This window comes from Mobula hypostoma, chromosome 29 (genome assembly GCF_963921235.1).
Source record: "Mobula hypostoma chromosome 29, sMobHyp1.1, whole genome shotgun sequence".
NCBI classification, from domain to species: Eukaryota; Metazoa; Chordata; class Chondrichthyes; order Myliobatiformes; family Myliobatidae; genus Mobula; species Mobula hypostoma.
In genome coordinates, this window is record NC_086125.1 from 16593738 (window position 1) to 16618755 (window position 25018).

Below are 25018 nucleotides of genomic sequence, written 5' to 3' on the forward strand. Positions count from 1 at the left end.
GACTCCACATACAACGACTGTTGCCCAGGTGCTTCACCAGTCGCAGCTTTATGGCATAGTGGCAAAGAGAATACCACTGTTGAAAAAAACCTCACATGAAATCTCAGCTAGTTTGCCAGAAAGCTTGTGGGGGACTCTGAAGTCAGCTGGAAGAAACCTGGTGAAACCAAAATTGAACTTTTAGCCATTGGACTAAACACTATGTTTGGTGTAAACCTAACACTGCACACCATCAAAAACACACCATTCCTGCTGTGAAGCATAGTGGTGGCTACATCATGCAGTGGAGATGCTTTACTGCAGCAGACCCTGGAAGGCTTGTGAAGGTAGACGGTAAAATGAATGCAGCCAAGTACAGGGAAATCCTGGAGGAAAACCTGATGTAGTCTGCAAGAGAACTGGGACTTGGGAGAAGATTTGTTTTCCAGTGAGACAATGACCCCAAGCATAGAACCAAAGCTTCACTGGAATGACTTAAAAACAACATAGTTAATGCCCTGGAGTGGCCAAGTCAGAGTCCGGATCTCAATCCAATTGAGAATTTGTGGCTGGACTTGAAAAGAGCTGTTCACTCATGATCCCCATGCAATCTGACAGAGCTTATGCAGTTTTATAAAGAAGAAAGGGGAAAAATTGCAGTGTCCAGATGTGCAAAGCTGATAGAGACCTATCCACACAGACTCCAGGCTGTAATTGCTGCCCGAGGTGCATTTACTAAATACTAACTTGAAGGGGGTGAATAGTGATGCAATCAGTTATTTTGTATTTTATATTTGTAATTAATTTTGATCTCTTTGTAGAGATGTTTTCACTTTGGCACAAAAGAGTCTTTTTCTGTTGATCAGTGTCAAAAAAGCCAAATTAAATCCACTGTGATTCAATGTTGTAAGATAACAAAACAAGAAAACTTCCAAAGGGGGTGAATACATTTATTGGGAGAGAGGTGGGATGGGGATTACAGACATGGTAGAGAAGGTTTGGGAGAATAACAGAGTAGGGGAGAGAATGTGGCAATGAGAAGAGAGAGAAGAGTGTACAGAGTGCTTGAAAGAGGAGTTGTGGGAGAGACAGGAGAGTGGAGGAAAGTGATGGAAGAGAAACAGAGAAAGGTAACTGATCGTGAGTATATATGGGAGGAGGTGAGACAGATGTGGGACAGGCTAGAAGAGAGAGAGAAAATGCTGGGAAAGAAGGGCATTGGAGATAAAAGGATAGGAGTATGGAAGGGAGGGAGAGGATTTGGGGGGAGAGAAGGATGGGAGAATTATGGGTGGGGGGGTTCATTTCAGTATCTAAGGTAATCTAATCTACAGATTTCACTTAAATGGCCTCAAAACATTTCTACGGTCAGATTTTTTATCCTGATTTTGTTCATTGATTCATAAGTTCAAAAAGTTCAAGAAATCCCTTATAATTTTGAAAGTTTTGTACACTAGGGGGCTTAGAAGGAGCTGACATGTTCATTCAGGTCTCATTTTAAGAACATACTGCTGCTAATCATTAGCCATATTACTTACAAGTTCAACTGGATATTTAACACTAGTCAGTCCCTTGCGAGAGGGGGACATAGAATCAGGAGACGTAGAGTCAGTATGGATAGAACTGAGAAATTCTAAGGGTAGAAAGACCCTAATGGGAGTTATCTACAGGCCCCCAAACAGTAGTCTGGATGTAGGGTGTAAGTTGAATCAAGAGTTAAAATTGGCATGTCGCAAAGGTAATGCTACAGTTGTTATGGGGGACTTCAACATGCAGGTAGACTGGAGGAATCAGGTTGGTACTGGACCCCAAGAAAGGGAGTTTGTGGAGTCCCTCCGAGATGGATTCTTAGAACAGCTTATACTGGAGCCTACCAGAGAGAACGCAATTCTAGATTTAGTGTTGTGCAATGAACCGGATTTGATCAGGGACCTCGAGGTAAAGGAGCCATTAGGAGGTAGTGACCATAATATGATAAGTTTTAATCTACAATTTGAGGGGGAGAAGGGGAACTCGGAAGTGTCAGTATTACAGCTGAACAAAGGGAACTATGGTGCTATGAGGGAGGAGCTGGCCAAAGTTCAATGGAACAATACCCTAGCAGGGGTGACAGTGGAACAGCAATGGCAAGTGTTTCTGGGAATAATGCAGAAGGTGCAGGATCAGTTCGTTCCAAAGAGGAAGAAAGATCCTAAGGGGAGGCTGTGGCTGACAAGGGAAGTAATGGACAGTATAAAAATAAAAGAGAAGAAGTATAACATAGCAAAGACGAGTGGGAAGCCGGAGGATTGGGAAACTTTTAAAGAGCAACAGAAGGTAACTAAAAAGGCAATACGTGGAGAAAAAATTAGGTACGAAGGTAAACTAGCCAAGAATATAAAGGAGGATAGTATAAGCTGCTTTAGGTATGTGAAAAGGAAAAAAAAATAGTTAAGACCAAAATTGGACCCTTGAAGACAGAAGCGTGTGAATTTATTATGGGGAACAAGGGAATGGCAGACGAGTTGAACAGGTACTTTGGATCTGTCTTCACTAGGGAAGACACAAACAATCTCCCAGATGTAATAGTGGCCAAAGGACCTAGAGTAATGGATGAATTGAAGGAAATTTATATTAGGCAGGAAATGGTGTTGGATAGGCTGTTGGGTCTGAAGACTGATGACTCCCCGGGACCTGATGGTCTGCATCCCAGGGTACTTAAGGAGGTGGCTTTAGAAAGCGTGGACGCATTGGTAATCATTTTCCAATGTTCTATAGATTCAGGATCAGTTCCTGTGGATTGGAGGGTGGCTAATGTCCCTCTCTTCAAGAAGGGAGGAAGAGAGAAAACAGGGAATTATAGACTGGTTAGCCTGACGTCGGTGGTGGGAAAGATGCTGGAGTCAATTATAAAAGATGAAATTACGACACATCTGGATAGTAGTAACAGGATTGGTCCGAGTCAGCATGGATTTACGAAGGGGAAATCGTACTTGACTAATCTTCTGGAATTTTTTGAGGAAGTAACTATGAAAATGGACAAGGGAGAGCCAGTGGATGTAGTGTACCTGGACTTTCAGAAAGCCTTTGATAAAGTCCCACATAGGAGATTAGTGGGCAAAATCAGGGCACATGGTATTGGGGGCAGAGTACTGACATGGATTGAAAATTGGCTGGCTGATAGAAAACAAAGAGTAGTGATTAACGGGTCCCTTTTGGAATGGCAGGTGGTGACCAGTGGGGTACCACAGGGTTCAGTGCTGGGACCGCAGCTGTTTACAATATATATTAATAATTTATATGAGGGAATTAAAAGTAACATTAGCAAATTTGCTGATGACACAAAGCTGGGTGGCAGTGTGAAATGTGAGGAGTATGTTATGAGAATGCAGGGTGACTTGGACAGGCTGGGTGAGTGGGCATGGCAGATGCAGTTTAATATGGATAAAAGTGAGATTATCCACTTTGGTGGTAAGAATGGGAAGGCAGATTATTATCTAAATGGAATCAAGTTAGGAAAAGGGGAAGCACAACGAGATCTAGGTGTTCTTGTACATCAGTCACTGAAAACAAGCAGGCAGTGAAGAAAGCTAATGGCATGCTGGCCTTCATAACAAGGGGAATTGAGTATAAGAGCAAAGAGGTCCTTCTGCAGCTGTACAGGGCCCTGGTGAGACCACACCTGGAGTACTGTGTGCAGTTTTGGTCTCCAAATTTGAGGAAGGGCATTCTTGCTATTGAGGGAGTGCAGCGTAGGTTCACAAGGTTAATTCCTGGGATGGCGGGACTGTCATACGTCGAAAGATTGGAGCGACTGGGCTTGTATACTCAGGAATTTGGAAGACAGAGAGGGGATCTTATTGAAACATATAAGATTATTAAGGAATTGGACACGCTGCAGGCAGGAAGCATGTTCCCACTGATGGGTGAGTCCAGAACCAGAGGCCACAGTTTAAGAATTAGGGGTAGGCCATTTAGAACAGAGCTGAGGAAAAACTTTTTCACCCAGAGAGTGGTGGATATATGGAATGCTCTGCCCCAGAAGGCTGTGGAGGCCAAGTCTCTGGATGCTTTCAAAAAAGAGATGGATAGAGCTCTTAAAGATAGTGGAATCAAAGGTTATGGGGATAAGGCAGGAACTGGATACTGATAGTGGATGATCAGCCATGATCACAGTGAATGGCGGTGCTGGCTTGAAGGGCCAAATGGCCTACTCCTGCACCTATTGTCTATTGTCTAATAGAATGCTCCAGACAAGTTCAACATAATAGAAATCACACTCTCAGTCTCTAATGGGAGGGATGTCCACAGCTACAGAGTGCTAAGCTGGAGACATCTTGTAATCAGCTATTGGGTTACAAAGCACGATTAAGCTGATTTAACCTGATGCTGGACATGCCCAAACTCCAGTCCCATGCTCTCTGTGTGAATCCACTTCTAGTGCTTGTTATCTCCATAGTTTCATGATTGTCCTGCGCTAGTTACAGCTCGCTGTTACTGAATGAAACCACCTCTTAAAAGATAGTGCTTATTGTGGGCTGCTGGAATTGAAAGGCATTTCAGAGACCTAGGAGGGTTTGAAGATGCCATAGACTTTTCCTGGCCAATACCATGTCCACTGTGCCTACTGATGGGTGGAATCCGCAGCTCTGGGAGGAGCACTTCAGCCACTGGTACAGGCAGCTGAGGAGAGCCTACACAGCACTTAAGAGGACAGACACCAAACCTCCACATCCATATGAGGTCGGGGTCAGTCAACTCATCATAGAACTCCATTTACATGACTAGCCTCACACAGTGTTTTATTTATCACCCACCACTCACTACCAACAATCTATCATTTCTACCTAACATTCATTTGGTTACTAAGATTTTATCTTCCCTAGAACGTGCCGATGCAATTCTACCACTGCATCACATACAGCATCCTCTCACAATACATGAAAACTACAGTGAACTGTCAGGTAAGCAGGAAATGCCACTAGCTGCACTCTACCATCGCAGCAGGACTTGCATGTCTCCAAGACTAAGAAGTGAGCAGGAAAAACGTCATTGTGGATACTAACCCACCCAGCAAACCAGCTTTTCCAAAAGCTTCCTTCTGGAAAGTGCTATAGGCTATTAAAACAGAAACCACACCATCTTAAAAACTTCTTCCTCCAGGCAGGTAATCTGTTCATCCATTCTAGCTAGCTCATCACCTCTCCCCTGCATCTATTACCTCAGCCACTGCACTGCACTGTAAACACTTAAACCCACTGTTTTATTATGCTGTTTACATTGTAAATACATGCTGATATTTGTGTATTTATGAACATTTTATTCCATATTCATTTAACTTTATTTTTATATAATTGTGAATGTTGTTTTTGTTGCATGTGTGCCAATGCACCACAGCAAATTCCTAATCCAGCTGAATGTTTATGGTAAATAGAATTGACACTTGATTTGCTCATCTTTACACACATTGAACCTCACAGCCACATCTCTCAGCTGGATATTGAACCATTATTGAGACACTAAGACCTAACCCTCTCTACTAGCAGAAGATTTATTTTTTGTTTAGTGATACAGTACAGAGCAGGCCCTTCCTGCCCTTCGAGTCACACCGCCCCAGCAACCTAACAACCCGATTAATCCTAACCTAACCATGGGATAATTTACCATGACCAAATAATCCACCTGCTATGTATTTGGAATGTGGGAGGGAACTGGACAACCTGGAGAAGACCCACCCATTCCACAGAGAGGACTTTCAGAGACTTCTTACAGGCGGTGCTGGAACTCTAGATCACCCCGAGCTGCAATGGTGTTCAGCTCACTACTATGGTACCATGGCGATGATATGTAATTGGTGCCAGCTACAGTAAACAGGGAGCAGGTTTGTTTCCATTGGAACAAAGCAGTGGCAGTTACTGGTGCAATTACCACTGAGTCCACATCCAAGAGCAGCACACTGAAGACTTCTACATATTCCTCAGATGCTTCTTCCCCCTCATCCTACAACCTCTTTTGAACCAGAAGTTTCAGATAGTTTTTCCAATTCACCATGATACCAGACTGTATCTTTCTTCCTTCACATAGTCAGAGGTAAAGGTGACAGCACTCCTTCACTTGATCATACACTTGCAGCCGACAGCTGGCAGCATGTGTACTATGGAGGGAAGCAGTTTGGGCTGGATCTTTCTATCCCGCCAGGCAGCCCCTTTATCTGATGGATTTCTCAAGGCCAGAAACATGGGAAGTAAAATCTGAGACATTACATTCATTGCCATATGTAAATGAATGTCTCCAGATCGTGGGTTAGTCACTGACCTCCCCACCCCCACCCATTCTTCATCCCTTTCACCTTACACTTATGTTCATTACAACCAGGAGGGTGGAAGGCAGAATGAGTGTGTGGAAAGCAAGTTGGACCAAAAAATTCACACCCCAAGCTGCTCTAGACCTCTGAAATCTGCTTTGTGAATCTGAGTACTGAGTGGCAACAACAGACTTCTTTTGCTGAAGGGCATTAACAAACTAATTGCGTGCAGCAATCCAGTAATTCTGTGATTACCATTAACAACACAAACCTAGCTAAAAACTGAACTTATCTTCTCCTTTTCTTAATAAGAAAGAGTGAATTTTGGAGACATCATGTACCCATCGCTGAACCTTGCTTTACCACAGTGGAGGCACTAAATGGCAATGGACAAAAATAGGCCAATCAAGGGTGACAAGTGATTAGAATTAACCACAGACACTGCTATTCATGTTAAAGACATCTAGAAATTATGAATAAACTCTTCTTGGGCTTCCAGCCGGGTACAAATTATAACCGACATTTCAGGGAGAAGATGGCAGAGTTTGTCATCAAAATGTTGGTTATAATTGATAACTGTAACTGGCTGGAAGCCCGAAAAAAGTTTATTCATCACATACACCAGGAAAACACTAGATCTTATTTCATTCAGGCATTATGTTCAGAAATGAATGGGAACCTTGACTAAAATTAATATGTGTATATTAATTTATATATATATATGTAACCATTTAATTCTCAACGCTTTAAAGCCACAGGCATAAAATAGGAGACGATGATTCTTACATCTATACGCCTTGGGGTGTACATCTGGCTTCCTGTTATATCATCACTGTAGCCGCCTGTCTGGTGTATAACATGACGCAGGGAATCCACCTAAAGGGCAAAACAAGTCAACTTATCAACTTCTCCACTGAATCCACATAGGATGCTCTATGCATTCACCTATATCCACTTTCACAATGAATAAATATATGTAAATATGATCACGTAATATCTAAATGAACAATGTAAATACATTGTACCCATTCTTTACTGGAGCACTATTCCCAGGACATCTCATTTCTCAAAATCAATCATGACCTGAAATCAAAATGTTCTGCATAATAATCTCTTTCCTTGTATTAACATTACTTATGCTAAGGCTATAGACTGTACAGAATAGTTCAGTTGGTTGGCATTTGAATTTTGAATTTTGTTATTCTGGGAAGGTTGTTTGAGAACATTGTGTTTGCAGTGTTAAATAGTGAAGTATAGCCTGCACAATGTACAGTATACAGCTTGAGATAGGGAAGATGATACCACAAGTCATGTTTCCCCAAAATCAGCTGCCAGAGGAGGTAGAGGGAAATATAATTCCAATGTTTAAAAGGCTGTTCAAACAGGTACTTGAATAGGAAATATGTAGAGGGATTCAGGCCTAATGCAGACATATGGGATGAACATAGATAAGCATCACGGTTAGCATGAATGAGGTGGGCGGAAGGGCTTGTGTCAATGCTGAATGGTTTTACATTACTTGTAAAGCAATACTGAATACGGAGTGATTGTTTCAACACCAGTGCAGCAATAATTTCACATGTCAGTCCTGGGCCATGTAGAATTTGCTTTGTTTGTTCAGTTGGTTACACTTTCTTAGTCATACACAAGCGTAGTGTCTAGTATTGTTGTAAACAGGGCGAGATTAAGATACGTTTTAAAAATCAATGGTTATGACATGAAATAGAACTTCTTGAAAAAACAAAATATGAAATCTGAACACTGAATTGCAGACGAGAGCAGTGATTTATTTTAGTTCAAAGATGAAATCTAAGTCCTGTTGTAGAAATATTTTAGAGGCGCTCATTCAATTTTCTCATTCAAATCTGTACCAATACACTAGGCTATCCATTTACACATGATTGACAGCAGCATTATTCAGGAAGGCCCTTGGCATAGAATTTTATCTGATTCTTGTGCAAACTTTCCAAGTAAAAATACTTAGTAAAGTATAAAAATCAGTTTCACTGCTTATCAAACCCCTGTTAATTTGTGCTAAGATAGCTTGTATAAACATGCTCGTTATTACACTTCCTTTAAATCTCAAATTTTACTTAAAGAGAGACATTCTGAAGCATTGGCTCTGCTAAAGAGATCAATTGCTTGTGAATTCACCACGTCCATCTGAAATTTCCACCACTGCTATTTGGTGACCTATTTATTCGTGGAATAGAAGTGACAAATAGTACACATTTAACAAGATGCTAGATAATCACATGAAGAAGCAAATAAGGGAGGGTAGAAGGAAACAAGAACACTATGCTGAGAATGTTGTATGATTTACATTTTATCAGCAGGATAATGTCTGTGTAGAATAAGCAACCCAAAGTCAATCTGAGGACCAATTTTAATGAAGAGTGAGTAAGTCCAGTGTTTGATGTGCTATAATGTTATGATGATGATGATGTGTATAAATTATTGTATTCCTCAAATGAAAGGAATCTTCTAAAGGCTTGCAGTAATAGGTGATAATTATTGCTAATAAAGCTGCTGTGGCAGTAAGATTTTGCAGAACAAAACGAGACCTTCCCCTTTAAGTTTCAGGTGAAGTACAATTCTCACTGTTTCCATGACCTACTTCCATTTAAAGGAAATTTATAGTTATAAGCTACAAATTCTCCAATGCAGTCAGCAATCTAACATGATTGGAAGCTTTCCAAGTGGAATGTGTGCATTTGTCAAAATTACATTTTTAACTTTAGAAATTAATATTTTTTTCTAAAACCGTTGAAAATTTCACTAAACTTGCTTTGATACAAGCCTGGCATTTATGAAATCTGCAAAGCAATTGTGTCAAAACATAATGTCAAGCTCTTCCATGACTTTATTTGCTGCCTATCTCTTTCATCGCCTCCTTTCCATATGCCTGAATCTTTAAGCTCATTGATACTTTGATTTTTTATTCTCCCACAGTCTCTTCCTAATATTGTCCATGGCTCAGCACCTATACTAGGTTAGATGAAAAGCACATTTTGTTTTATGTGTAAGCAGTACTAAACGAATGGTTTGTGTGTTCTGAAGCGTTTGCACCTATACGATGGAAGTCCTGGCCATCAGGAACTTGCTGGTATGATGAAGGTGTGCACTCCTTTTCGCATTTCATGCATATGACAGCATCACCAATATGTGCAGCATGCTTTCTGACTTGACAATAGGTTACGTTCTTCATTCATAGCTAAACAAAGGAGGAAACCATAAAGCAAGTTGGGAATCATATATTTCTAAAGGATCCCCAATGAGCCTTTAATGCTAGTGAATCATTGGCTGCCCTTTTGCAAAACGGCAACATGAGTAAGATTTCATTTGTGTACCACAGTGCAAGGTTCTGTGAGTTGTGTCCCTCAGGATTATACGTGACAAGGTCTCCTCCAGAGCTTGTGGGATGTGCTACAATGCAGCACATACCACTACCCCACCCCACTTCTTGCTCATATGTCCCTCCATTTCCCTACAGCAGTTTGTGTGGTTTTCATGGGCAGTACTGAATGACCCAAGAGGCAGATAGTGGTAGAGGATGCTCTTCTGATCAGGTTGGTCAAGGAAGCCTTGAGGAAGACTTCATAGAATGCATCTGTGATGACTTTCTTGAGCAGCATGTTAGTGAACCTACAAGAGAAAATACTATCTTAGATCTAGTCCTGTGCAATGAGACAGGTAAGATTAACGATCTTGTAGTCAGGGATCCTCTTGGAAAGAGTGATCATAGTATAATTGAATTTCACATTCAGATGGAGGATGAAATAGTTAAATTTAAAACTAGTGTATTATGCTTGAACAAGGGAAACTACAATGGGATGAGGGAGGAGTTGGCTAATGTGGATTGGGAGCACAGGCTATTTGATAGGACAGTTGAGGAACAATTTTCAAAGAGATTTTTCACAACAAAAGTATATTCCAGTCAAAAGTAAGGACAGTAAGTGTGGGGAGAGCCAGCCTTGGATAACTAAGGAAATAAAAAATAGAATCAAATTAAAAGCTCATCTGTACAAAGTTGCAAAGACTAGTGGGAGACTAGAGGATTGGGAAAACTTTAAAAAGCAACAAAGGACAACTAAACAAGAAATAAGGAAAGGGAAGATAAAGTATGAAAGTAAATCACCACAAAATATAAAAACAGATAGCAAAAGTTTTTATAAATATATAAGGCGGAAGAGGGTGGCTAAAGTCAGCGTAGGTCCCTTGGAAGACGAGAAGGGGAAATTGATATTGGGTGATAAGGAAATGGCTGCGGCATTGAACATTTTGTGTCGGTCTTCATGGTGGAGGACACTTCTAATATGCCAAAGAAGGATGTTATGGACAAAATGGGAGGTGAGGACCTCAATAAAATCACTGTCACTAAACAGATAGTGATGAGCAAACTAGAGGGCCTGAAGGTAGATAAGTCCCCTGGTCCTGATGGGATGCATCCCAGGGTGCTGAGGGAATTGGCGGAGGTTATAGTAGATGCGTTCGTAATCGCTTATCAGAACTCTCTAGACTCTGGGCAGGTCCCAGTGGATTGGAAGACAGCAAATGTCACAGCACCTTTTTAAAAAGGATGTAGGCAAAAGTCTGTAGTCTGTAGTCGGGCAACTATAGGCCAGTTAGCTTAACATCTGTAGTCGGAAAAATGCTTGAAGCTGTCATTAAGGAAGAAATAGCGAAACATTTAGAAAGGAGTGGTTCCATTAGACAGGCGCAGCATGGATTCAGAAAGGGCAGGTCCTGTTTGACAAACTTACTGGAGTTCTTTGAGGACATAATGAGTGCAGTGGATAGAGGGGAACAAGTGGATGTCATATACTTGGATTTCCAGAAGGTGTTCGATAAGGTGCCACACAAGAGACTTATAAATGAGATACGGATGCATGGAGTTGGAGGAAGTGTATTGGCATGGATAGTGGATTGGTTAACCGATAGAAGGCAGAGAGTCGGTATAAATGGGTGTTTCTCCGGTTGGCAGTCAGTGGTGAGTGGGGTGCCGCAGGGGTCGGTGCTGGGCCTGCAGCTGTTTACCATTTACACTGATGATTTGGAAGAGGGGACTGAGTGCAGCGTAGCAAAATTTGCTGATGACACTAAACTGAGTGGAAAAGCAAATTGTAAAGAGAATGTAGAGAGTCTGCAGAGAGATATAGATAGGTTAAGTGAGTGGGCCAAGGTCTGGCAGATGGAATACAACGTTGGTAAATGCGAGATCATCCACTTTGGAAGGAATAATAGAAGAGCAGATTATTATTTAAATGGTGAAAGATTGCAGCGTGCTGTTGTGCAGAGGGACTTGGAAGTGCTTGTGCATGAATCGCAAAAAGTTGGCTTGCAGGTACAACAGGTTATTAAGAAGGCAAACGGAATGTTGGCCTTCATTGCTAGAGGGATTGAATTCAAGAGCAGGGAGGTCATGCTGCAACTATACAGGGTACTGGTGAGGCTGCACCTGGAGTACTGTGTGCAGTTCTGGTCTCTATACTTGAGGAAGGATATACTAGTTTTGGAGGCAGTACAGAGGAGGTTCACCAGGTTGATTCCAGGAATGAAGGGGTTAACCTATGAGGAGAGATTGAGTCGCCTGGGACTATACTCTGGAATTCAGAAGAATGAGAGGGGATCTTATAGAAACATACAAAATTTTGAAAGGGATCGATAAGACAGAAGTAGGAAAGTTGTTTCCATTGATAGGTGGGACTAGAGCTAGGTGTCATTGCCTGAAGATTCAGGGGAGAAGATTTAGGATGGAGATGAGGAGAAACTGTTTTTCCCAGAGAGTAGTGAATCTGTGGAATTCTCTGCCCAGGGAAGCAGTTGAGGCTTCTTCACTAAATATATTTAAGATACAGTTAGATAGGTTTTTACATAGTAAGGGAATTAAGGGTTATGGGGAAAAGGCAGGTAGATGGAGCTGAGTTTACGGACAGATCAGCCATGATCTTATTGAATGGCGGGGCAGGCTCGATGGGCTGGATGGCCTACTCCTGCTCCTATTTCTTACGTTCTCATGTCCGTGACCAATGATGAATTGCAGGAATTAATGCTGGGATCCTTATTGTTTGCAACGTGTACTATTAACTTTGATGTGAATGTAGGAGAAATGTTTATAATTTCAAGAATTAAAAGAAATTGGTGGTGTTGAGATAAAAATTGGCACAATAGGTTGCACCAAATACAGGTTTACTCTAAGAGGACCACAACTTTGTTATGGTTTAGAGGTTTTAAATGTTTCAATAACCCAGAGCACTATGTTGGCTGGAGTCAGGGCTTTATGCTTTGGCTCTTGGTAGGTCCCCCATGCCAAACAGGTCAAAGGGTGGAGTCCAGGTTAAGAGTGGTCTACGGTCCTCCAGGTTCAAGTGTTCAGCTCCGGGCCAGCAACCCTGACAGGTAAAATAAAACTGTTACAGAAACAGCAATGAAGGATCCTCCTACATCTGAGTGTGATGGTATCCTGTGTCTCCTCTGGGGCTTACATGGCTGACAGTAGTGAAAATCGAGGGGAAGCTACTACCATGATGAAGGAAGCCCCGAACCCTGCCAGAGATGGAGGACCTTTATTGCTGCCCCAAGATGCCGATTACATAACAGGCATTAAGCAAGTAAATAAACAGTAATGGTTAGATTACACATGGAACACTTTGTGTAATTCTGGTCACCACACTGCAGGATGGAGAATGCAGAGGAGATTCACCGGGGAGGGCTTCAGTTATGAGAGTGTCATACAGTTGTACAGCCCAGGAACAAACCACCTGGCTCACCATTTCCATGCCAACCTTTTTGCCTACATTAGGACCATATTATTGTATGCTTGCTACTTAAGTGTATGTCTAAGTGCCTCTTAAGTGAGCTAATTGTATCTGATCCCACTAAGTCCTCTGGCAGGGTATTCTGGATATCAACACTCTCTGCTGGAAACTTCCGTCTCAGATCCCCTTTAAATCTCTTCCATCTCACCTTCAATCTATTTGCTTTTGTTTTCATAATGGGAAATACATTTTGACTATCTACCCTTATCCATGCCTTTCATAATCTTGAATACTTCTATCAGGTCCCCATCTTTCTTTGATCCAGGAAAAACAAGCTGAATGTGCCCAATCTCTCACCTAATTAAAGTCCCCCCATTCCAGGCAACACCCCAGTGAACCTCCTCTGTACTCCCTCCTGCACTACTACCTCCTAGCTATAGTGTGGTGACCAGAAGTCCTTGTGGTACACAATTGGTTAGAGATTTCCAGTCAGAAAACCAAACTTCCACTATGCCTTCCATTACCAAGCCAATTTTGGATATGATTACCCAGCTCTCCTTGCATCCCATGTGCCAACCTACCAAGAGTGACCTCATTAACTTAGATAATATCTACTGCCCTGTCTTTATACTTCTTGACTACCTCCTCAAAAAATTCAGACAGGGATCCCTCCCCCTCCCCCCCCCCCCCCACCACCACAACTCCATGCTAACTATATCCATCAGTCACTGGCTTTCCACTTGAACAGAAATTCTATCTCTTAGAATTTTCAACAGCCCACCAATCTGTAATTACCTGGCTTAGCCTTTCCTCAGTAAAGGAACAGCATCAGCATCCCCTAGTTTTCTGATACCTCGCCTACGAAGATGCCCCAGCAATCTCTCCTTTGTTTCCTACAGCATTCTGAGATAGATCATATTATCAAGATATACACATTCCAAGACATCTGACACCTTCTCAATACTTACTTGGTCCTAACAATCAACGTGTCCCTCCCTGAACTTACTATTTTTCATGTACTACTCCTTGGTGAATACTGATCTATCTATTTATTTAAGACCTCACCAATACCCCCTGGCCCCACAGAAGAGATCAAACCTTTGGCCTTTTAAATTTCTCCACACACTCACTTGCACCTGATATACTCAATAGAAATATATAGGATTGCCCTTAATTTTACTGGTCAAGCATATTTCATGGCCTCTTTTTGTGCTCCTAATTGCTATTGCAAATACTCTCTACATCCTCTATATTTTCCTCAAGGAATTGAGGATCCAAGTTGCCTAGACCAATCGAATGCTTCCTTTTTTTTACCTGATCAAACCTTAAATAATCTTTGTCATCCAAGGTTCCATCATCTTGCTATCTTTCCTTTCCCCTTTGCTGGAAGGTGCTGTTGCTCAACCCTTGCTAACCCTTTTTAAAAAGTTTGTTACTTGTCAGATTTTATTTTACCCACGAGGATCTACTCCCAATATAACTCCAGCCAGTCCGCTCTTAGTCCGTTAAAGTTATTTTCCAAGTATTTTTCCTGGAGTGTAGGAGGCTGAGAGGTGACCTGACAAAGATAAACAAAAGGATAAGAGGCAGGAATAGGTAGAGTCAGAATCTTTTTTCCCGTGATATAGGTATCAAAAAACAAGAAGTAAGTAGAAGGGATTTTAAAGGGAATTTGAGAATAAGTTTACTTAATACTGAGAGTGGAACACACTACCAGAGGAGCTGGTGGAATCAGATTCAATCACTATGCTTAAGAGACAGTTAAACAGACACTTGAATAAACAAGGATAGACCTAATGTGAGGTTACCATGGACAGACAAAAGACCTGTTTCTGTGCTTTTTAATTCCATAACATCCCAGTGGGAAGCACACTAAATAAGATGGCAAATGTGATGTCAGCTGGCATGTCAAGTTAAACCACCAATAAATGGGGAAAAAAAACAAAAGCAATTTCTTAATGTGGGCATTTCTCAATTTCTTTGCTGACTCCAATTTGTCATTAGGAAAACAGCATTATTTAATACTTCAAGGATGGGTGAAATCCAATTTCTAGGCTTTTGTTTGGTAATGCACCTATGGAACATTTTGAGACATATTATTATGTTAAAGATTGTATATTAATGTAAATTGTTGTCTGTGTAAATGAAAGATTGAATGTGTGCACATGTGCATCCATTGCTTCCAGTGGTGTTCGTCTCTGATATTTTCCAGTTCTCTGTAAGGGTCTACACCGGAAATAGCTATCTGTTCTCTCCACCGATATTGACAGAACAGCATTTTCTGGTTTCTGTAATGGTAGACCAGCACAGGAGACTCTGCCTCACCTTGATGCATGATCTGCTTTACAAGACTTAATTCCAAGTAGCCATTCTGTAACCATGGTCATTAGAGAATCATGGGTTGATAGAAAAGGTAGCCTGATAATTCCACACTTTGGTTTTCACAAGGTATAGAGTCAGGGATGGGGAGAAGATAACATGGGTGCAATATAACTTAAGCAAACAACTGCCAGGATGATATGCTACAAAATTAAATAAATAAGGTCAGTAAGTTGAACATGAGCAGTAAAGGGATGATCATCAGATTGTTTTGAGTGCCTACAGGGGAAAAAGAAGAGAAACTGCGTTGGTAAGTTTGACACATCAGAAACTAGAAGGTAGTAATAAGAGGGCATTTCAATTATTCAGAAATTATCTGGGAAGTAACAAAGTAAGGAACACAGAAAGAACAGCGTTCCTGAAACATAGTTAAAGAGAGCTAGCAAGCCCAGCAACAGGTGTGGACAGTGTTTTAGGAATGGACTGGGTGAGAGGACAGAATGGCAATAGGACAGCATGGAAGCAACAATGCTACTTCAGATGGATCTATCCAGAACAAGGGGTCACAGTCTGAGGATAAAGGGGAAGCCTTTTAGGACTGAGATTAGGAAAAACTTCTTCACACAGAGAGCAGTGAATCTGTGGAATTCTCTGCCACAGGAAACAGTTGAGGCCAGTTCATTGGCTATATTTAAGAGGGAGTTAGATATGGCCCTTGTGGCTACGGGGATCAGGGGGTATGGAGAGAAGGCAGGTACAGGGTTCTGAGTTGGATGATCAGCCATGATCATACTGAATGGCGGTGCAGGCTTGAAGGGCCGAATGGCCTACTCCTGTACCTATTTTCTATGTTTCTATCCGCTAAGTAAAACAACAGATCTGGACCACAGATAAATCATTTGTACAGATTAAGTCCAATGTTCCAAATAGAGATCAAAATTCTGCGTGAGAGTGCAGGTGTATCTGTCATCAAAGAAGGGCTGTGAGAAAATGTGAAGTAATGGAAGTGATAAATACAAAAAGAATGAGACAAGATAAGGACTACAGCTTGCTAAAGGTAAATAAATCAGGAGATATGGATAAAATAAATCCTGGGCCTTTAAAGGGGGCAACCATATAGAGACTAGAAAAGTACAGTACAGAAACAGGCCCTTCGGCCCATCTAGTCCATACCAAACTATTTAAACTGCCCAGTCCCATCAACCTGCACCCAGACCATTGCCCTTCATACCTCTGACATTCATGTAAATCCAAACTTCTCCTAAGCGTTGAAATTGATCTTACATGTACTATTTGTGCTAGCAGCTTGTTCCATATCTCCACGATTCTAAGTGAAGAAGGTTCTCCTCATACCTTAAACATTTCACCTCTCACCCTTAACCCATGATCTCTAATTATAGTTCCATTCCACCTCAGTGGAAAAAAACCTGCTTGCATTTCTCTTATTTATACTGCTGATAATTTTGTATACCTCTATCAAATTTCCTCTCAACCTTCTACGTCCGAGGAATAAAGTCCTAACCTATTCAACCTTTCCACATAACTCAGGTCCTCCAGTCCCCAAAACATCCTCATAAATTTTCTCTGTACTCTTTCAACCTTATTCATATCTTTCCTCTAGGTAGGTGACCAAAACTACATACAACACTCCAAATTAGGCCTCACCAATGTCTTACACAACTTCAACATAACATCCCATCTCCTGTACTCAGCATCTTGATTTATGAAGGCCAATGTGTCCAAAGTTTTCTTTACAATCCTGCCTACCTATGCCACCACTTCTAATGAATTATGAACCTGTACTCCCAGATCCCTTTGTCCTACTGCACTCCTCTGTGCACTACAAACACTAAAAAATCTGCTGGAAATCATCTGCGTCTTGATGAAGGGTTCTGGCCCAAAATATTGATTGTTTACTCTTTTCCATAGATGCTGAGTTCCTCCAGAATTTTGCGTAAGCCACTGTCTAAGATCCACCCTGGTTGGCTCTACCAAAGAATAACACCTCACGCTTGCCTGAATTAAATTCCATCTGCCATTTTTCTGGCCATTTTCCCAACTGGTCCAGATCTCACTGCAAGCCCTGACAGTCTTCCTCGCTGTGTAATACACCCCCAATCTTTGTGTCATCTGCAAACTTGCTGATCCAAATATAGAGTAGGCTCTGGCTATAATTCTCTTCAGAGGGGTTCCAGAGGTAAAGAAGATTGGAAATAAGGCAGCTTTATTTAAAAAAAGAGACAGATTGAGTAACCACATGCCATTTATCTTAACATTGATGGTTATCGTAAATTAACTTAAACATTTTGGCGGACTAACATAAATCAGCATTTAAGACCCTAAAACGTAGAAGCAGAATTATGCCATTTGACCTAATGAGTCTGCTCTGCCATTCCATCATGGCTGATTTAATATTCCTCTCAACCCTTTTCTGCTGCCTTTTCCTGGTGATACTCTCATTAGTCAAGAACCTATCAACCTCCACCTTAAATATATCCAATGACTTGGCCTGTACAGCCGTCTGTGGCAATGAATTCCACTGATTCACCACCCTCTGGCTAAAGAATTTTTTCCACATCTCTGTTCTAAATGGACATCCCTCAGTTCTGAGGCTGTGACCCTCTGGTCATAGATTATCCCAGCATAGGGAACATCCTCTCCATATCCACTCTATCTGGGCCTTTCAAGATTGGATAGGTTTCAAAGAGATTCTGCACCCTCCCCCCCCATTCTTCTAAACTCCAGCAAGTACAGATCCAGAACAATCAAACAGTCCTCATATGTTAACCCTTTCATTCCTGGAATCATTCTCATGAACCTTCTGTGTACCCTCTCCAATGCTAGCACATCTTCTCTTAGATAAGAGACACAAAACTGCTTACTGTACTCCAAGTACAGTCTGACCAATGTTGTATATAGACTCAACATTATATCCTTGCTTTTGTATTGTAATTTTCTCAAAATGAATGTGAACATTGTATTTGCCTTCCTTAAAACTGACTCAACCTTCAAGTTAACCTTTAGGGAATCCTACACAAATGCGCTCAAGTCTTTGTGCATATCTTATTTTTGAAATTGTTCGCACCTTTATTCCTTCTACTGAAATGCATGACCATACACTTCCATCTTGTTACTCCTTTGCTGATCCCCCCAAGCCAGCAGACACCCTGCTTCCACAACACTACCTGCCCCTCCAATTATCTTTGTAACACCTACAATCTTGGCCACAAAGCCTTCAATTCCCTCATACAAATCAATGACATATAACGTGAAAAGAACTGTCCCGACACTGACTCCCACGGCACACCATTAGTCATTGATAGCTAACCAGAAAAGACCCCTTTATTCCATTCTTTGCCTCCTGCAAGTCAGTCAATCTTTTATCCATGCTAGTACCTTTCCTATTATGCCATGGGCGCTTACATTTTTCAGCAGCCTCATGTGCGGCATCTTGTCAAAGGACTGAAATTCTAAATAAACAATATCCACTGACTCTCCTTTGTCTAAACTGCTATTTCCTCAGAGAATTTGTCAGGCAAGAGTTCCCCTTTAGAAAACCATGCAAACTTTGGCCTATCATGTGCCTAGAAGTACTCCAAAACCTTATCCTTAATAATAGACTCCAACATTTTTCCAACACGTCAGACTAACTGGCCTATAATTCCCTTGCTTCTGTCTTCCTCCCTTCGTAAAGAGTGAGATGATATTTGCAATTTTCCAGTCCTTAGGAACCATTTCAGAATCTCTTTCAGAACCCTGGGGAAGGGGAAGAGGAGAGGAAGAGGAAGAAAACACGCACACACTTGTGGGAGAGGCTGCTCCCTTCAGCATTGAATTAAAAGTGTTATTGGTCTATATGTATTCTTTTCTTCTGTATTTTAGTGAAGTGGTTATTGAGTAGACTTTTATATAATTCTAAAAAAATATTTTTACAACCTTTAACACTTCTATAGTGCCTCCTTTGTATGCAAAATTAAATTTGAATGAATTTTAAAATATTTTGTTGTACATGGGATCCAAAGGAAAGTGACAAGCTGGATTAAAAATTGCTCTGCAGGTGAAAGTAAAAGGCAGTGGTAAACTGGTGTTTCTGTGATTCCCAGGTTATGTGCAGAGATGCTTTACAAGATTCACTAAATGGTTTCTTTTTATCGTATATATTAATGATTTGAATGAGAGTAGGAAACACAATTAAGTTTACTGAAGACATCAACATTGGCAATGTGGTTAAATATCAGGCTGTACGACAATATCAATGGATTGGTTATATATTCAGAAATATGCAAATACAATTCAATCCAGAGACACATTAACTATATTCGAATGGGTAAGCACAGCAAAGTAATAAACAGTATATGTGGCATACACTTCTTAAAAGCAGAGGAACAGAGGAAATTGGCATGATATCCATAGTTTCCTGTACATAATCACATGGGTCCATAAGGTAGGTAAGAAGGCATACAAGATACAGAGTGTGTGAATAGTGGCATCATACATAAAACACTTGTTATTCTACAGCTACATCTGTATGTAGTTTGGGTTATCACAATACAGCAAATATGTGAGAGCATGAGAAGATTAATTGGGCTGAAAAATTCTTATCATGAGGAGAATGTGACTTTTGAAGCATAAAATTAAAGACAGATTAATTGAACCAAATAAACATACCTCAGGGTTTGGGAAGATGTTGGAGTCAATTGTTAAGGATGAGATCATGGAGTACTAGGTGATACTGGACAAGATAGGACAAAGGTTTCCTTAAGGGAAAATCTTGCCTAATCAACCTGTTGGAATTCTTTGAGGAGATTACAAGTAGGAAAGGTAAAGGGGATACAGTGGATGTTGTATATTTGGACTTTCAGAAGGCCTTTGTCAAGGTGCCAGACATCAGGCTGCTTACCAAGTTAAGAGCCCATGGTATTACAGGAAAGTTACTACCTTGGTTAGAGCATTGGCAGATTGGTAGGATGCAGCAAGTGGGAATAAAAGGATCCTTTTTTGGTTGGCTGCCAGTGACTAGAGGTGTTCCACAGTGATTGGTATTGGGACCGCTTCTTTTTATGCTGTATATCAATGATTTAGATGATGGAATAGATCGCTTTGTTGTCAAGTTTGCAGATGATATGAAGATTGGTAGAGAGGCAGGTAGTGTTGAGGAAACAGGTAGGCTGCAGGAGGACTTAGACAGATTAGGAGAATGGGCAAGAAAGTGGTAAATGACATACAATGTTGGAAAATGCATGGTCATGCACTTTGGTAGAAGAAATACATTTGCAGACTATTTTCTAAATGGGGAGAAAATCCAAAAAATCTGAGATACAAAGAGACTTGGGAGTCCTTGTGCAGAATACCCTAAAGGTTAACTTGCATGTTGAGTCGGTGGTGAGGAAGGCAAATGCCATGTTAGCATTCATTTCAAGAGGTCTAGAATACAAGGGCAAGGATGTGATGCTGAGGCTTCATAAGGCACTGGCGAGGCCTTGAGTAATGTGAACAGTCCTAGGCTCCTCATCTAAGAAAAGATGTGCTGGCATTGGAAAGGGTTCAGAGCAGGTTCACAAGGATGATTCCAGGAATGAAAGGGTTATCATACAAGGAACGCTTGATAGCTCTGGGTCTGTACTTGGTGAAATTTAGAAGGATGAGGGGAATCTCATTGAAACCTTTTGAATGCTGAAAGGCCTTGACAGAGTAGATGTCAAAAGAATGTTTCCCATGGTGGGGGAGTCTAGGACAAGAGGGCATAGCTTCAGGATAGAGGGGCATTCATTTAGAACAGAGATGCGGAGAAATTCCTTCAGTCAGAGGTGGTGAATTTGTGGAATTTATTACCACAGGCAGCTGTGGAGGCCAGGTCATTGAGTGTATTTAAGCTTCATAGGTTCTTGATTGAACATGCATCAAAGGTTGCAGGGAGAAGGCCGGGGTGTGGGGCTGAGGAGGGAAAAAGGATCAGCCATGATTGAATGGCACAGCAGACTTGATGGGCCAAATGGCCTAATCCTACTCCTATATCTTATGGTCTTATATAATAGGCCTGAACATGGTGAACAGGAAGCACCTATTTCCTTGGCAGAATGCTTTATAACATGAGGACAAAGATTTAAGTGGAAGTTTAAAGGGGAGTTAAAGGCAGAAAGAAGCCTTTACCACATTTTATACATAGCTAATGAACATTTGAAAAGCTATAGCCTACAGAGGTTTGGGAAGCGGAATTAACTTAAACAACTTCCATTTTGACTATTGTGGATATGATGTGCCAATGGCAATCAATATTGCTGTAAATTTCTCTTATCCTGGGATGTTAGAACTGCATCCAGTTAATGCAGTGGGTGAAAGAATCAAAGGCATGCAGCAAGCAAAAGGTGGCAACTGAGGATAAAATTGACTGCACAGTGAGGATGTAAGGTAATATGACAATGGTCAGTTAATTTTATTTCATCTATTAGAACCTATGGCGTGATAAATAATGGTCATGATACTGGGAAAAACTCCACTGCTCTTCTTCACCTCCTTTAAACTCCACCTGAGGATGACGAATGAGCTTAACATTTCACCTGAAATTCAAAACCTCTGACAATAGATCCTGCCCTTGGTTGACTAAGTATCTCAGCTTGTATTCTATTTTTAAGCCCCTGGATTGGAACAAACATATGCATACAATAAATCACCAATTAAGTATTAATGTTGCAGTGCCTACACAATTTAAAACCTGCCCTTTAGACTTTAAGTACTGAGGGTGTGTAAAATTTGCTTTCTACCCAAATATTCCTTTATTATTGTTCCATACCAATCTCAATACATAGAACATAGAAATCCATAGCACATTACAGGCCCTTCGGCCCACAATGTAGTGCCGACCAAGTAACCTACTCTGGAAACTGCCTAGAATTACCCTATGATGTAGCCCTCTATTTTTCTTAACTCCATGTACCTATCGAAGAGTCTCTTAAAAGATCCTATTGTATCTGCCTCCACCATTGTTGCCAGCAGTGCGTTCCACCCACCCACCACTCTCCGTGTGAATACATTTTTGAATGTGAATATCAAAGAAATTGTGTTGGAAAAAAAGCTAAAATGTAGTGTTGAACAAAATATTGGTAATAATATGAGGTATAATACACAAGTGAATCAGTGACAGCAAAGCATTACAGTGAATATTTAATTATGTTATTTAAATAACATTTAATCTACTGAGCTATTCGGTATTTTTAAATAATCTCTAAGGACTATCAGTTCACTCTCAGCCCTTTCCTTCTTAGTTTTTCTTTCCAAGTTTGTTCTTGCATTAATATTTTGTCTCAAATTGGAACAGTGGCATTATTATGCTGCTATTTTAGTACCTTGGTTAACTTTCCATTTTTCTTGCGTCCAATAGCTTCTCTCACCTAACTGCTGGGGAGACTCCAAATAAAAACTCCCAATACCAAGTCCACTCACTGAAAGTTCCTGATCCAGATCAGAACCCATAGCACTACGACCACCATACTTTCTTCTACTACTTGGATGCTTCTCCGAGACAATTCCCCGAGAGGTTTGTTCTCTCAGATTTTCATACAAGAGTAGCTATTCTTTGTGTGAGAGCTAAAATATAATTAGAACACAATTCAACCATAGGAAGCACCATACCTTCATAGACCTCAAACACACAATATTTAGCAGGAGGTATTGGCTAGTAAATAGGAGCAGGAATTATCAAACCTTGAAGCTTCTTTTGTGGACAGGGGTTGTTATCCTATTCTCTTTGAGATGTCCTGTACTCCAAATGAATTGTCCTATGCCTACCTGTGACTGTACGTTAGCTCCAACTTGAGAACCCTGGTAAGAATCCCCATTCAGTGACTGCATATTCATGAATATGTCTCCAGAGTTTGGCATGTTAAAAGAACCAGAAGAACCTGGAAAGGAAAGAGTCAGGTACCTGAATCACGCAAAGATTGCACACAGTATGTCTCCCCTTGAGCCAAGCACTGAGATAGTGCTAACAGAAAGGGGGGAGTTCACAATCAAAGCTGCATGCACCCAAAATGCCCAGATTAAACATTTAACATGCTCACAATCATCTGTTAGTTACATGCATTATGCACCTTGAAGGATTTAGTTTTTGTTACTCAGCTGATAGTAGGAAGAGTAAGGTTTCAGTTGAAAGAAAACAGATTATTTAGACAGAATTAGTCTTAGTTAGAGAATACCTTAAGAATATGTGAAGAATAATTTAAAACTGAAGACAACATGCACGATTAGTAATACTTGAGCAAGTGGGTGTAAAATGGACAAGAACAATATGCTGTCAGCTGGTATAAGCCTCAATATCTCTCACATAATACTTTATGTAGACTGCGCGCAATGTCAAAGTGCTTATCGCTGTAAGCTTTTCCCCCCAGAGAAAAGTACCCAGAAATTTCTATATACTGACTGAAATATTGTCACAAAAATTATCAATGTCACACAAATAAAGGGAACCATTACACCCTACTCACTGCAAACGATTGGGTGAAAATGCATTCGCTGTATTGCTAAAAGAACAACTTGTAGCAACACACTGCATTTTCAGAGGCAGAACAATCCACACATCATCACTATGAAAGGGGATAAAAGTCTACACAGATTTTGTGCATTTTTGTCAAAAGCTCTTGACAACTTGTTGCTGTAAGTTTGCTGTTATTGTTACCCTGCTGCATATGGGTCTGTAGTCAATGAGAGGAAGGCAGAATAGATCTTGTAACATAGAGGCAGAAATACTGCTTGTAGAGATAGATCTGTGGGACTAGTTGAGAACTTGAAATGCACTGAAATGGGACACTAAGTGAGCAATTACTTCCAAAACAATTGTACTCTTAGAATCAATAAATGAGCTAATGAAACAGACAATATTAAAGATAGTCAACATCTGTGGTAAGACGAAGGTCCCATGAGAGATTAATGACCTGAAACATACTGTTTCTAAACATCCTTCTTGACTTCATGCAATTTGTGTTTTAATTTCAGATTAGCAACATCCAGTGTAGTTTGCTTTTCCATTACTGCCTGAAAAAAACTGCATGACGGAGCTGTAAGGATTCGGAAAGAAAAGTACATTCTGAAGGGGCTGAATGGATGGGGAGGAAGCAGGAAAGGGTAGTGGGAAGGAAGCAATTCAGTCATCACGGTCCTGACAAAAACACAGCCTTTGGAGATATGGTATGGCAACTAGCTACAAATACAACAATGTGACCTTTTCTTCAAAAAATGTTCTCAAGAAGTGGTAAGATCCTGAAACCTGAATACCGAGCAAAGCAGTGTATCAATTTAAGCCAAGAATTCTCCGCCTTTCCATATTTAGTATGAAAGCCGTGCAAGAAACTCCACATACTGATGAGAACAGTGAACTGAGCATACAGGCACTGGACAAGGTGGCTCAGGAAACTACCTTTATCAGACACAGCTGGATACTTTAAGAAATCATGTAATTATGATTATCTTTGACAACTAACTTTATGTAACTTTGCAACACACACACAATACTAGAGGAACTCAGAATAAAGAGTTGATGTTTTGGGCTGAGACCCTTCATCAGGACTCCCATTCATTGCCAAGTAGATGAGAAATGGCAAAATAAATTAAAACTCAGCAGTTACATGAACATTGGTGATCAGCAAGTATGAAAGCCAGAAATCTGGTAATTGCTCTTTGGCTATCA

The 25018-nt window shown here is 40.8% G+C and overlaps 1 protein-coding gene across 5 annotated transcripts in view; it reads right to left on the reverse strand.

The window, feature by feature from the left end:
* pbx4 (pre-B-cell leukemia transcription factor 4) overlaps positions 1-25018 on the reverse strand; it is a 430967-nt gene that overhangs the window by 6979 nt on the left and 398970 nt on the right. For 3 of the 5 annotated variants that reach the window (XM_063035752.1, XM_063035749.1, XM_063035750.1), the window contains 2 exons: positions 23125-23237; positions 7049-7138 (listed from right to left, as the gene is read on the reverse strand). The exons of 1 other annotated variant lie outside the window; for it this stretch is intronic. In XM_063035752.1, the coding sequence (XP_062891822.1) occupies positions 7049-7138; positions 23125-23237 (203 nt within the window). The remainder of the gene's footprint in view (positions 1-7048; positions 7139-23124; positions 23238-25018) is intronic. One more of the 5 variants, XM_063035753.1, reaches the window with a different exon arrangement.